Source organism: Argiope bruennichi, chromosome 9 (genome assembly GCF_947563725.1).
Source record: "Argiope bruennichi chromosome 9, qqArgBrue1.1, whole genome shotgun sequence".
In the NCBI taxonomy this organism is placed as follows: domain Eukaryota; kingdom Metazoa; phylum Arthropoda; class Arachnida; order Araneae; family Araneidae; genus Argiope; species Argiope bruennichi.
This window is the reverse complement of record NC_079159.1, coordinates 123,432,840-123,447,614: the sequence shown is the minus strand read 5'-3', so window position 1 is coordinate 123,447,614 and position 14,775 is coordinate 123,432,840. Positions and strand designations below refer to the sequence as shown.

General features: G+C 27.9%; 2 protein-coding genes across 4 annotated transcripts in view; one reads left to right on the top strand and one right to left on the bottom strand.

The window, feature by feature from the left end:
* Positions 1 to 913, top strand: part of LOC129983686 (nuclear factor NF-kappa-B p110 subunit-like) — a 60,336-nt gene extending 59,423 nt beyond the window's left edge. The window contains exon 18 of the mRNA XM_056093270.1: positions 596 to 913. Coding sequence (XP_055949245.1) covers positions 596 to 706 — 111 coding nt within the window. The 3' untranslated portion in view covers positions 707 to 913. The remainder of the gene's footprint in view (positions 1 to 595) is intronic.
* Positions 914 to 2,263: 1,350 nt separating this feature from the next.
* The window catches only part of LOC129983753 (protein FAM13B-like), a 60,601-nt gene continuing 48,089 nt past the window's right edge, over positions 2,264 to 14,775 (bottom strand). For 2 of the 3 annotated variants that reach the window (XM_056093367.1, XM_056093366.1), the window contains exons 21-25: positions 14,150 to 14,401; positions 11,729 to 11,841; positions 10,876 to 10,977; positions 6,422 to 6,476; positions 2,265 to 4,077 (exon numbers count right to left, since the gene is read on the bottom strand). In XM_056093367.1, the coding sequence (XP_055949342.1) occupies positions 4,015 to 4,077; positions 6,422 to 6,476; positions 10,876 to 10,977; positions 11,729 to 11,841; positions 14,150 to 14,401 (585 nt within the window). In that variant the 3' untranslated portion in view covers positions 2,265 to 4,014. Of the gene's footprint in view, positions 4,078 to 6,421; positions 6,477 to 10,875; positions 10,978 to 11,728; positions 11,842 to 14,149; positions 14,402 to 14,775 lie in introns of all 3 variants that reach the window. The other variant, XM_056093368.1, reaches the window with a different exon arrangement.

Genomic DNA, 14,775 nt, shown 5'->3' with positions numbered 1-14,775 from the left:
CAGATGTTTTTAGAATAAAATGTGAAAAACTTATAAATTCCTAATGCATTTTTAAAGTTTTTAAAAAATTGTGTATTCTTAATTTTTAGTGAGTTTTTAAAAAATATTTTTATATTCACTGTACATTCTTCTTTGTTGAGAGGGATTACGGCTCATTGGGGCCGCAGGCCCCACCATCCGTAAATCTAAAAATGGTTAACTTTGGAGTGATATGAAACTGACCTTAGTAATTACAGTGCATCATACATGGTTTATTTTAGTTTGGAAGTATTGTTTTCTTGTGTGTGGGGGGAAAAAAAAGGGTTATGTATTATTTGTCTGCAATTTAAATTGCAAGGGCACAGCGAGGTCTGCGTTTGTTGCAGGTGTCGTTTATATCATATGTTGGTAGATTACTTAGGATGGGGTTGTCTATATTTATGATGCACTGTACATTTACACATATTAAATACCTAATATATAATAATCTTTTCAATCACTACCTGAAACTTTTACTTTTTGTGTTTGTTGATTTTGTAATGCACTCTGTAACCAGAGTTTTTTCTGTATTGTGCATTTTGTTTCAACAAGTATTTTTGTATTTTTTAAATTACAGGACCTATATCACCCTTGTGAATTGCAGACTATAATTGAAATACTCAAATTAACTGGATTGGAAGAGGGTGTGCATATTCTGCAAAAAAATTTAGTTTCTAAAAAACATTAAAATAATGCATGTGATATTTGGTTTGTATAGTTGACTAGTCTATTCTGTTGTTTTATTATTTTGCTTTTAAATTTGTATAACAATTTCTGGGTGTTTTTGAACTAAGAAAAAGACTGAGAAAGTAATTGCATATAAAAAATATTTTATGCTGTCAGTGTGACACTCTAAATGAATATCTGTTTATTCAATAAAGAGGTTAAGGAAAGACTTTCATTTCTTGTATTCCTAAATCATGTTTTTTAAATGGATACCATTTCAGCTATAAATAATATATGCATTGGTGACATTTTTAAATAGGAAAAATGTTTTCTTTGCGGTGAAAACAAGACTATTTATATTATTGTGTTTAAAAATTCTCAAATTATTATTGTAACTTTAAGATTCTTTGTTATTAAAAAAAATACACACTAAATATTGGAATTTTTCTTTTGATAAAACTTTTAACAGCCTATTAACTAAAAGTTCTGATCCTCTTCCATTTAATCTCTTTAAAATAGTTCTACTTTTTAGGTGATAAATCACTGCTAATAAATAATTCCCCTTTATCTTGATTCAATGGTCAACAAAAAAATTTAAATGATAAAGTTGAAATACATCAAAATAATAGAAGTACATCAATAATTGCATTGAAGTTGGTAAATAGATTGCTTTAAATTCAACTTTCAGTAAGATTAAAACGGTTCTGTTGAAAATTCAATAACTCATAACAATATATACTGGCCATTCCTTCGAAGATAGAAATGTTAAAGATAGATTTAAATTAGTAGGAATTTAAATCAAAAAATCTGTTCACATCCTAAAGTTTAATAGTAAATCTTTTTTTAAGACTTGACTAGAATTTGTTGCTAAAAATATTCTGAATCCTGATTAAAGATTTTGGAAATAGTTGGATTTTTGAAATCTGTGTGCCTAAATTTAATGCAGTGAAACATTTATTTCAGCATTTAAGAAAAAACTAATAAACAACATGCTAAAATTCTACCTTAAATTTCTTAAAATCTTTAGATGAAATACAGCTGGTTATTAAATGATTCTTAAGAAATTTGTAAGGTACATCTTATTCAAGTAATTACATTCCAATGTCTCCAACATTTTTAATGTGGCTTTTAGGACTGGTGCAATATAAGCAAATTTGGCTGTGCATTACTTTACTATTTATCATTATTGTCAATTGTGTTTAAATGTATTTTATCCATGTATCTGTTTGGCGTTTAATCTCTTGAAATCATTTACTTGTATATCAGTTTTATTTTAAAAATTCATTTAACTAAATTTTTAAAATTTTGTTCCTTGAATCAAATTTTTTTAAAGTTTTTTCCCTTGCTGACTGATTCCGGGGGGGGGGGGGGAGAGAAATGCACAATCTATAATGTTTATATATTTGTGCTGAAACATTTTAATTTGTAGAAATAAAATATTTTATACAACCTTTAATGACTTATCAATAAATTTTTCATTGGGAAACACTGGAAGTTACAAAGTGCTTTTAGTATTGATAACTTAGGGTTTCACTTTAATGGATTGTATTCAAAGAAATGTGCACTGTGTAAGAGAGAAAACAACAACAACAACTATTGAGCACATAGAGTATACCTTTTTAATCACAAAAGGCTTATATTTAAAAAATTATGGTTTTCACATTAAACTTTGAGGAGTACTCATCTGCTTACAAAGAAAAATACTTTCAGTAATAAGACAATACCACAAGTTGGACTAATATTTTAAAAGGCGCTTTTTTAATACTGGAGTTATAATCTATAGAATAAAAAACAAAACAAAAAAAAACATCCAGTGATGATACAAAAGAATATTGTCACTTGCAATGTAAAAGGTCTTGTAATAAAAACCACTAGTTGGTATTTTTTCATATTGCCATGTCAAAATGCAGGGAGTAGATTAAAAGATAGAAGAGATAATTATATTCTAAACAAGAAATATATAGAAACATTATACCAGTTTCAAATTAAAACAAAATTTGTATACCCCCCCCATATAAAATATCACCATTAAGAACAAAATTTAAAATATATCATTGAAAATTAAATCATGTAAAAATAATTTTTGCTTTTCTGAAAGCTAAAGAAACATGTTTTTTTTTTTTTTACCGATTTTCATCATACATTTGGTTATAGCTGTCATTTCAGTGAGAAAACTACAGCAACCCGTAAAGGCTAAAATAATCTGAGTTTGTTAAAACCAAAATTGAACATTTCTTTTAATATTCAACAGTTAAAGATTAACTTTGTCTGCTTCATTGCATTGTTTATTGTAACCCCATCTTGGCATCTGTTAGTACTAACTAGTGGAATTTTTGATATATGACCTTTTGCATTGAGAGGGAGGATACAGTAAACAGAAAGTTTTGTACTTTAAGATACTGAGCTATAAGAGAACTGATATTGCACAAAGAAAACAAATGCATGAAAAATTATCAAAAATAACAAATTTAGAGCCATTCCTAGATAAAAGGCTGTTTAAATTACAAGGGAAAGTACATTACCCTATTTAATCAATAAATAAAAACCATACATCAGCATATTTCTAGCATTTTATACCTTTAAGAAGATAATTCAAAAGCACAAAAATCCTCCAATATTAAAATTGAAGAATAAAATATTTTTCTCGGTTAGTGAAGTTTTGAGAATGCATTTTACATAGTGAAAAATGTTTAGTTATAGCTGTCCTTTGAAATTCAGGTTAGTTAATAGTCAGAACAATATTTTTATCTTCATTAGGTGAAAATACATGACTCTTTTCCCTTGAATTCACTGCAAAAGTACCATCCAAGCCAGGAATGGCTCCAACAAAAAATTCTTATTTAAAATTCTCCATTGAAATTAATATATATACATATATATATATATATATTGCACATCTATCCCATTTCTTAGATGGGACAAAAATAAATGACTACAGAGAAGCATTCTTAACAAATTTTTATACAGGCAAACTTTGGTATATTAAGTGGTAAAAAAAAAAAAAAAAAAAAAAAAAGGTTGTACTATACATATGTATATATTAACTAATTAAGTGAAAAAAGGAAATATTGAACTGCACATTGGTACATCAGTTCATTAGCAAACTTTTTACATAGTCTAATTAGAATAAATATAATGTACAAAGCACCTTATTGTGCGAAAAATGGGATAAATATTAAGTGTGTGAATTCCTTTTGGAATAAATGCAAAAGAAAAAAAATAATTAAAAGTAAGTTTCTCTCCCATAAAATTTTTGGCAAACAACTTAAAATAGTTCTCATAAATGACTAGACATTACAAAAGAAGTACAATTTTATAAATTTCCATCCTTCAAGAAGTCTGTTCATATTTGGCAACTAAGGCTTCCAACAGCTTGAGTTTAGCTTTGGCATTCTGAAAGAGATAGCACAACAATTGCGAAAATGCTTATTTATAACTGTATTTAAAAGCAAAGCTCACAGCAGCACTCTTTGTGATGGTATTGAATTGTGAAGGGTTCTACTGAGAAAAAAAAGGGCATTGAGCACTGCAAATAACCAACCATTAACCCACCCCCTTCCATTTTTTCTTGTTTTAAAGTTATCTTTTAGATTCAGAAAAGAAAATTTTCTACATTGCTTTGAGGTGCAATTCAGAACCAAAATATTAAAAAAAAAAATCTTGTGAAATTTCATACAATTTGGTGGTGTATATTTTTTTGTAAGTTAAAGGCATATCTACTGAGAAATAATGCACTCAATTAAAATGAAGTCTACTTAAATTGGAAAGAAAAAGATTAAACTTAAAATATTATACACAATTAAAAAAAGTTTCAAAGTGTTTTTTAAAACTAATTTATAATCATTTGTTAAGGCATGTTAGATAATTTAAATAAAATAAAATGAAACAAGGTAATTGGTTTATTATCCCATACATGTAAAAAAAATTCCTTACCAATTTAAATCCTTGACAAAATTAAAAAAATCGCAACATTAAAAAAAAAAAAAAATTTCACTGCTTTTGCACTAAGAGCCTGTTTTTATTGAAATTTGGACATCGCCTTTTGAGACAGTTTTTGCATTCATAAGCCTTCTCTTCAACAGATAAACAAATAAGAAATACTGGAAACTAGTTTAACCACTCTTAGGCTTGTGTGTGACATGAAAATGTGAGAAAGTCATTAAATAGGTTTTGCACAATAGTTGATGCTGATGTTTCCCCTTATGCCTTGTTTAAGGGAATCAAATAAAATTGTTTTGTCATTTGGGTTTCAGCAAGTTCACTATATATCCCATTTGATGGTTATCAATGTATTCCTTAGTGTCAGAGATGATTTTTGGAATTGGAAACTTTCTAGCACCACATGTACTCTCTGCTTTTGCCTTTAGAAGTCGGCACAAACGAAGTTCTTTTATTTTTTTGCACTCATCACAGCATGGACAAAAGAATAATGTTCAATCCTGGAATAATTGGATCGCTTATTTTTAAAAAAAGCAATAGTTAAATAGCATGGATTAGAAACATGTTTAGAATCATTCATCCATGAAGACTTCAACTGATTTTTATACATGTGCATAATCTTTTACAATATTCTTCATAAAAGTTTTTTAGGAGGATAATCAGTTTCTATATATTGTCATTTTCGTTAGATATAGCATTGCATATTTCAAATAAATACTTCTTATCTGTACTTAACTCACCTTTCTAATGAGGAAAGGTTAATTTTTGTCAAAAACGACAACAAAGGAAATTCATGACAGTTTGATAGTTGTTCACCCATTTCTCCTTTAAATGCATTAGACCCTTATTTTCCAAGTCTGAGGAAAAATAAAAAGGCATTAATCAATTCGTTAGTAGGAACAGCAAATTAACTGTTGCAATGATCTTTCTATTTTGCGTTTCAAAAATGAACTTAACGCCATTTTTGTTTCCAGTTTATGGCGGTTCCATCATAGTAAAATTCACAGATTATTTGTTGTAAAACTTTTCTCTCTTTAATTGTCTTCCTTTAAAAAACAATCCTCTATTTTCGGCTATTAGAACCTGGCAGTTTTTGAGACCTATTTTTTCTGGTTGTTTGATCTTTTTCATATAATTTTCATCAGGTCAATTACTCCACTTTTGTCTTCATTATTTATGAATCTCAAGTACTGAAAAAACAGCAGTTACTATTGGTGCAACAATTCTAGCGGGTATTCATTTGCGACTAAATATAGAGGCAATAGGTTGCAATTTCAGAGATTTTACAGCATTGCCATTACTATCAGTAAAGTTGTTTTTAATTAGGCTAAGGTGAAAATGTTTGAAATAGAGCAAACATTTTCAAATTCATGAAACATCGATGTCCTCTGAAGGCAGGTTCTGATAGCGAATAAATGATCATTTTTGTCTCTTTTGTATGAATAGGTAATTTTTCTGTACTCTTTAAAGAAGCCCTCCCCTCCTTACCCTTTTTATTCCCCCCTGATGTGCATGGCAAAAACTTGTTATTAATATTCAAATTACCGATATTTTAAACTTAGCTCATATAAACATCTGTATGAAAAAAAAAAAACATTTTTGGAATTTTGTGGTTACTATGTGGACATTATATGTAATGTAAAGCTCCCATAAGTGTAACCAAAAAAAAAAATTAAAATAATAAATGTGATATAGTCTAATTATTTTTCGGAAAGTTCTTGCAATAAACACTGAATTAATGAAATGTTTTATTAGTCTTGAAAAATATATGAAAATTATTGTAATTTAACAAACTTACCTTATATTCAGTATAGCATGGTTCCATTGCCCGTTTGTCTTCTCTTTGAGCTTTCCTAGGGGAGCGGAAACATTTTCTTTAAAAGTTAATTCATATTCCTGATAACTGGTATATTTTTAAATAGAAAATAATTTTACATAAAAATGCAACTTATTTTATCTAATACATATACGGAGTTATCCATGACATGATAAAGCCAATGCACATAAATCCAGAAAACATAAAATAAAACTAAAATATAATTATGGTTTTACATGTTCCTCCGTGATAATGGTATCACTTGATAACCTACAGACAGCAGAAATCGAAATAAACCTCTAAATAAGGATAGTGGGACAGGATATTGTTACAAAATATTTCTTCTACAACAAATACCGCTAATCAATTGTAGTAGCGCAGCACATTTAATTGCTATAGTTCAGCAGTTTGTTTGCTGTCTCATCCTCTAATTTCTCTTATTTGTCGGCGACTCCGACTCCTCTCACACACAACTTTTGAAGATCCACACAACTTCTTCTGATACACACGACTTCCTCTTCAGATTCAGATTGCCTGTCTTTTATAGTTCCGGGAGGCGGTGCTGGAATCTTCGAACTTTCCAGTAGTATCCATTTAGTCGCCAAGCTCACAGGTCATTGACGCACAGGACAGATCTTACAAAGGGTCTTTCTTACGGTGATACTAGCCGTCATGGGAAGCAAATTACAAGTTTGTAACAATATTAACAAATGATGCTACCTAAGTTTAAAATAATAAAGAAAACTAATAAATCAGTCGCCCACTTAACTACTGGTTCTACTTAGCCAATTTTTGTTTCATATGAAAGCTCAAGATTGAACTCTAAATGTGTCATTCGGTTCTTGGCCTTCCAAACCTCCGTTTTCGAAAGAAATAGAAACAGAAAAAAAAAAAAAAAAAATCTTAATATATTCTCTATGGAGAAATCCTCCCATAAGTTTTCCATAATAAATCTGCTATCCAAACTCCAATTTCTATAATGCTTATTTCACATGAAAACGTAAGACTTCTATACATGCCATCGACAATAGCAAATTTATTTTCATTTTAATTCTTTCAACGAATGCTATTTCATAAGCTGATTGCTTTTTGCTATTTCTCTGAAAATTCTGTAATAATGACCATCTTTGCCACAGCAATAACATTAGGAAAAGACACTTTTTTTTTTTTTTTTTTTTTTTTTTTTTTACAAAAGTCACAGAAGAATTTTTACGCGTTGCGATAAAGCTTAGAATATCTATCGGAGGCATCGTAGGAAAAATGTATCAGCGAATTTCGAATCGTTCCTTAAAGCTTCCAAATCAATCTGTTTCAGTAGCAAATTCAAAAGGTAAGTTTTCACTGGGCTGATCTTCCAAAGTCACTTTCACAAGCCTCTATACCTTTATGTCATAAGAATATATAAACAAGAGTGAATCTCATTTACATCAGCACCAGATAAACGTACATCCGACACTTCACCGATGTTTTGGGATTTCCTTGTAAAGAGTGGAAAGTTTCGTCTGAACTAAAATTTGATTGATAGGCTTTTTGCAAAATTTTCCAAATTGTGCATGCCGTATCTTCTTTTTTTAAAAAAGATAAAATTCTGTCATCGCGCAATGTTAAAAGAAGTGAATATGGCTTTTTAAATTTCTTTTTTTCTTCAACATCTGTTCGGTCATATTCTTTTTCTAAAAAGGTATACAATCCTTTGGCAGCACTTATGCTTCTGTTCCAAATCGAGAAGTTATTTCCAAGATTCTTACGTATTTGAGTTATTAATTTTGACATTTTTATTTTTATTAATTTTGCAATTAATTTTGACTTTTTTTGCTTAGTGGCTTTAGTAATAAGAAATGATTTATAATCTCAATTGTTTTGTCAGTTTGTTGCTAGGACAGTAATTTGTCAGAATGCGCTGAAGTACAACCGATTTCGATTTGTGTAATATTGTATTTATGTATAAACATGCCTAGTTTAAAAAAACTAGGCATGTACGCATGCACTACTTTTCTTGTTCTATCAAAAGATATCAAAGCAAGCCTCTATACCTTTATGTTGACTTACAATGACAATATCCAAACGTAAGATGTGAGAATACATTAGTTAGATGATTTAAGAATGGCGATTCCACGCCTTTGTATTAGGTGGGATCAAAAGAATGTGGTGTACCATGAGGTTCTAAAATCAGGTGAAACAATAAGTACTGTTTGCTACCATCAACATCTGATCAATTTGAACCAAGCATTGATCGAAAAGCATCCAGATTGGACTGCAAAACATGGAAAAATGATTTTGCAGAAAGCCATTGCAAGCTTTCAACCCACATAGTGAAAGACAAAAGCACCATTTCTGCACATGGTTGGGAATTTTCACCCTACATGCCAGTTCATCAGACTGGGCCTCTTCGGACTATCACTTGTTTTCATCGATATTTCACATGGTGCGTAGTGAGAAACTGCTGCAAAAATTAGGTATTTTAAGCACCTTATCCCCCCAAAATTAAGCACCTTTGTAAGAGCATGCATCGTAAACTGCGTATTTTCTAAGTATAATATATATATATATATATGTTTTATAATAATGCATAGTTTTTTTTGAAAAAAAATTCTTAAAAACTAATTTGAATTGCTTATTTTTTAAATTTTAATATTTATTTCTGTATTTGCACAACATCTTCTAATTTAAAATTATGCCTTTTTGGATTTGACAAAAACATAGAAATTACCATATAAATGAAAAAAAAATTATTAACACCAAAGAAATTAAGTAAACTTTTATAAGATTAACAATAAAGATCTGAATCAGGAATTTCCCGAATTTCATCCTCCTAACTTCAATGGCTTTCTTTATGCTGGGTGTTGCTCAGGACAAGACTTTATATATAAAGAGAGATTTCAATGAGGAAAAAATTTCTATAAAAGTTATATAAAGAAAAAAAAAATCATTATAAAATGATAGAATCTAAATCTTGAAAAAAATTGTAAAAAACATTTTTTTTTTTTAATTCCTTTAAAAAAACCAATATAAAAAAATATTTTAGTATCACATCCAGTAGTTTCTTCTTTTATTAATAAGAAAAAATTCGGCAAGATTAGTCCAACAAATGAAAATGTTCAAATGGATGGGGACATCCAAAAAATATCGAGAAAGATATCACAATCATTGAAAATTGAAAATTTCAATGTACTAGATTTTACACGATTTACTAACACAATTAATTGCAATTCAATATAATACAGTTGAATACCTGTAGTAGGTTACTCAAGTGATTGCTCAAAAATGACATATTAATGAGAATGATGATCAAATATGTTAATGTTTTTAAAGCAGCTTTTTCCAAGTTTGATATATTGTATTAAATTCATTCTGTTATTTTCATATTTTCCGTCTATCAGACATTATCGCATATTCTGCTTTAACAACACATAAAAGTTTAAATATAAACTTACCAAGCATAATTTAAATAAATTCTTCAACATCTAAAATATTAAAAATTGAAATGTTTTTCGATTAGCATAGTATGCAGTTTTTCTTGGAAAATATTCTTTATTAAATGGACATATGGACAAAATGTATAGCTACAGATGCATGTATTTTGAAAATGTTTATTATCTTTCAAGATACAACAATTTTCTTTAAAAAATATTAAGAATCATTAACTGGTATACTTGAAATATGTGCTGAATTTAGTAAGCAAGAGGTCAAATGGCCTAGCCTGTAGAACTCCAACACAAATTTATCTTTATTATTATTCTATATAGCTATATAATAATAACAAAAATATATAAACATAACTGGTTAATGTTATAGTTACATCTCTACTTGTGACTTACATCTTTACTGCAAGTTTGGAAGTAATTCTATTTAAAATATCAAATAAATTCATAGTTAATAAATGCAACCAACTAATTTAAATTTTGAAGTTTGCTTTTTCTTCCTCGAAACATTGACAGTAAACATTTGGAACAATTAAACGGTCATCTTTTTATTCGACATGGAATAAAATCTTTCACAATGTATGGTAGTAAGTCACATAATACATTTAAGTTGTGCTATACTAATTTAATCTTGGAATTAATAGCAAATTTTGCTTCAGGAATAAGAAATTACTTTATGCAAGATAAAATTCAATTAAATGTTAGATGATGCAGACATTTTCTCTACAGATGTATCATACACACAAATAATAGAAAATATTAAGGTTACAAAAATAATATTGTTTAAATTTCTACCACAATTCAAGGTTAAAAATAAGGATACCATGAATACTATTCTATCATTAGAAATTTAATTGATAATCAATACAATCAAAATTTAAAGGGAACAATCTGCATACCAATGACATGAGATTTAAACAAACATACTATTATGGAAATCAAATCTATCAATAAATATTTTACAGAACAATGAGTATTAGAAGCCCACGAAAGTTTTTTAAAAAAAATAAATACCTTCCATGTTCTTTTTTGAATTGATCTTCAAATTCTCTAAGCAACTTTCTTAATTTGCGTTTTTCATCTCTTACAACAGTTATTTCTATTTCCAACTCTGATCTGAAAATAGTAAAAATAATACAACACGTCTACAACTGTAAAAATTCATTTTCAAGCATGAATTTATATCGATGAAAAATAAAATTATTTCAAACTTCCCTCAGTCATAAAAACAGTGTATTTTTTAATTACTGAAATCAGTAAATTATACTTTAAAATAAAATTTTAGCAAGAAATAAATTATTTTTTACTATAAGCAGTAATATCTTAAAAATCCAGAATATTTAATAAGAGGAAAAAAAAAAAAAAAAAAAAAGAAGAAGAAGAAGAAGAAGGAAGAAAATATTTGAACTAATTCATGTAGTATGGAACAAATATTTTCACCATCAAATATTTCGATATATTAAATATTTAATGATTTTTATAAACTATTTATTTAATTAGAGCAAAAAAGAGAAAATATACATATAAAAAGTTATAAATTTGTAGTAAAATAATATATATATATATATATATATATATATATATATATAAATATTATATATAGCATAAATTTTAAAAATTAAATCTCACTTTTATTTTAATGATGAAAACCGATCTTTGTTTAACGATTTCATTTCTTAGTAATAATATAATTTAAAAATTAATGTTAAACACCTGAGTAATATTAAATTACAGAGCCTTGCATTTGAACATAATTTGGCATCACAAAAGTAAATATATATATATATCTTGTTAACATCCAAGTACAAAAAAAGGAGATTTATTAGAGTTTTAAAAAATGGTCATTAAAAACATGAAAATCCCTTACAATGATAGTTCATGAAAACTGATATGTGAAGATGCACTTGTCTCTTGTTCTTTTTCCTCAGAATGATCATCTTTATTTCTCGAAAGTTCAACAGAAGGATCCTCTTTAAGAATCTAAATAAAGAAATTTTAATTTTTAATCATCAAATAAAATTCTCTAAGAATGTCTAAAATTATATGAACAGTATATGAAAATAAATAAATGTAAGATAAAAATATATAATAGAAGCTGCAATAGGGAATTTAGTAGAGAGAAAGTTCCAATCCAATTTTATTTTTACACAGATTGCTTATCTTTCAGAGTGACTATGGAGGGAAAAGAGTTCCTAAGATATATTATAATTTTAAATGGAAAACTTTATAAATATACACAGAACAAAACAATGTGGAAATACCCACACAATCTTTCTGATCATTCTTACTGTATCATTTTAGGACTAGCTTTTTTTTTTTAATGCATGTAACAGATTTAATTTAATGATACTGGGAATAATACATAAAACAATTAGATATTGTTAGATTTCACTGATTGTATACTGAGTGAAAATAAGTGCAAAATATTAAATTATTCAGTAATTAATATAAATAATGAAATCAAAAAGTTAAACTTAACTAAATAAAGTCTAAAATGGAGAGTGTGCAAATTGGAAAATTGAGTTCAGGATGAAAGAATGTTTATTACAAATCTATTAAAGTGCAATAGTCTGTTTGTTCACAAAAAAGGCCTTGAAATTTTTTTTATGGCTTATATACTAATAAGTTGCCGCTGTTGTTGAGCAGATGATTAGTGTAGTTGTCAAGATACTGGCTTCATATCCATGAGGTCAAATTTTTGTTCTTGATCTTTTTATTTTTTTAATTTCCAAAATGATTTAAATGAAATTAGAAATTTACAAATAGGGATTAACAAATGGGATATATTATATGTACATAATTAATTATTATGTATTCTCGTTATTATATATTCTCGTAATACTTAAATCATAACTTAACTTTTAAATAAAAAAATATTTATAAATACATAATAAAATTCTTAATGCACAGTAATTTAATTAATATATTACTCATTATTAAGCACAAACACTTTAGACTATTCATATGGGACAATATACAAATTTTCAATCATAGCCAAATCCAAGAAGAAATGAAGAATTGCGTACCACTTAATCTTTTTTCTTTATACACACACACACACACACACACACACACACACACACACACACACACACACACCATCTAGATATTGAAAAATGAAATAAATATTTTAAGTTTATGAAAAAAAAAAACTTTACTTCCCTACCTTTTGTTTGAGTTTGTTCATTAAAATTTGGGGCACTTATCACTCCAAATTTCAATAATTTTTCATGTTTTCTTTTCCTTGTACTTTAGGATAGATTCTAATTGCACATTTAATAGTTAACACTTGTTATTTTCTACTATTTTTTCCAGTTATCAAAGTCAGAAACATTTGCTTACATATTTAATAAGCTAACAGCTGTTCTTTTTAATTTCGGTGACAAATATGGTTTCATAGATGAGAATAAATAATCTGTCACTCTTAAAATCTAAAAATTAAAACTTTTGATGATTTTAAGATGACATAGAAATTTAAATCATTTACCACCATTTTAGTTACATTTATAATTATTTTACAGTTTTAAAATTAAAGTATTAGGTGATGACACATTTAGTTTTGCATTAAAAAAAATATATAAAATAAATGAAATTTATTTGCAATTTGTTAATTTAATTGAAATAATTTTGGAATTTAAAAAAAAAAAGTGATTTGAGAGCCAAATCCTGAGCTCCATGGAGCCAGTAACTCTGTTGGTAATTAATTACTATCAAGCAAAGTCTTGATTTTCCTTGTATGTATTGCAGAAAGGTAACATTTATGCATTAAATTTTTGATCGGTAGTAATGCCAAGCGTGAATGGTGTGTGTCTTGCATTTCTGCTAGTCTTTCATTCACTCATTCTTTAAATGGTTTGCTACCATTTGGAAGATGTACTTATAATGTCTTTAGTTGAATCCGAGATAATGGTTATCAAGTTCATTTTAGTTAACAATAATGATATAAATTCTTAGATCAATTCTTGAACCCTCACCCACTCAATTTTGCTAAATTCCTTCATCAACAACCTCCCTTCAAACTTGATGACTTTGGTTGCTCAACAATAGAAACTAGTGTATACTTTCGGTATCCCTTATTAATATATAAGCTATACCAAAAGTCTGAAGACTATTTTCTTGGAATTTCCTGATTTTGCACTTTAATGTTTTTATGCATGAACGCCTGATGAGTATAAGAGATATACTGCCATCATACTAACTCAATTTTTCAACCATACACTCCTCTTGTAAATTTTCTACAAATTCCTTGCACAATTTATTAGTACATAAGACTAAAAGTTATACATACATTAATATTCTTTGCAAGATCACTTTTTTTAAAATCCATCGTTTCATGTTCCAAAATGGGTACAAGATCAGCATTGTCTTTGCTCGAAGAATTTCGTACAATCAATCTCTTGGTCAAGCGGTACCTGTCATACAATGGTCTCACGAGTTCACGATGAGCTTTGGAAGCTGGTCTTCCATGCATACTTTCAAAATTCAATAGAACTTTTTGAATAGCTACCTTTTCTGCAACAAGTTGATCTTTGGTCATCTCCTATGAAAGCAAAAAAGGATAATAAATCAAAATCGTACATTAACATAAAAATAAAATAAAATTGCTAATCTGAATAAGTGCATGTAGTGGCATTGTAGAACAGGGCATATGACTTGCAGCTACCAAATGTGGCACAAATATATTTAATTTGCAAGATAGAAATGTGTATCTTGGGGCAATTTTTTTGAAACTTTAATTAATTAAAAGTTAAGAGAGATTTCGCGTTTTTTCATAATAGCTTCTGAAAATATTATACATAAAATAGATTTTTATACCAATTTAAACTATTGCCTTTTTAAAGCTACCAATTTAATTGTTTGTAAATATTAAATATTAGCAGTTATTAAATTTTTTTGCACAATTTTTAACAATAG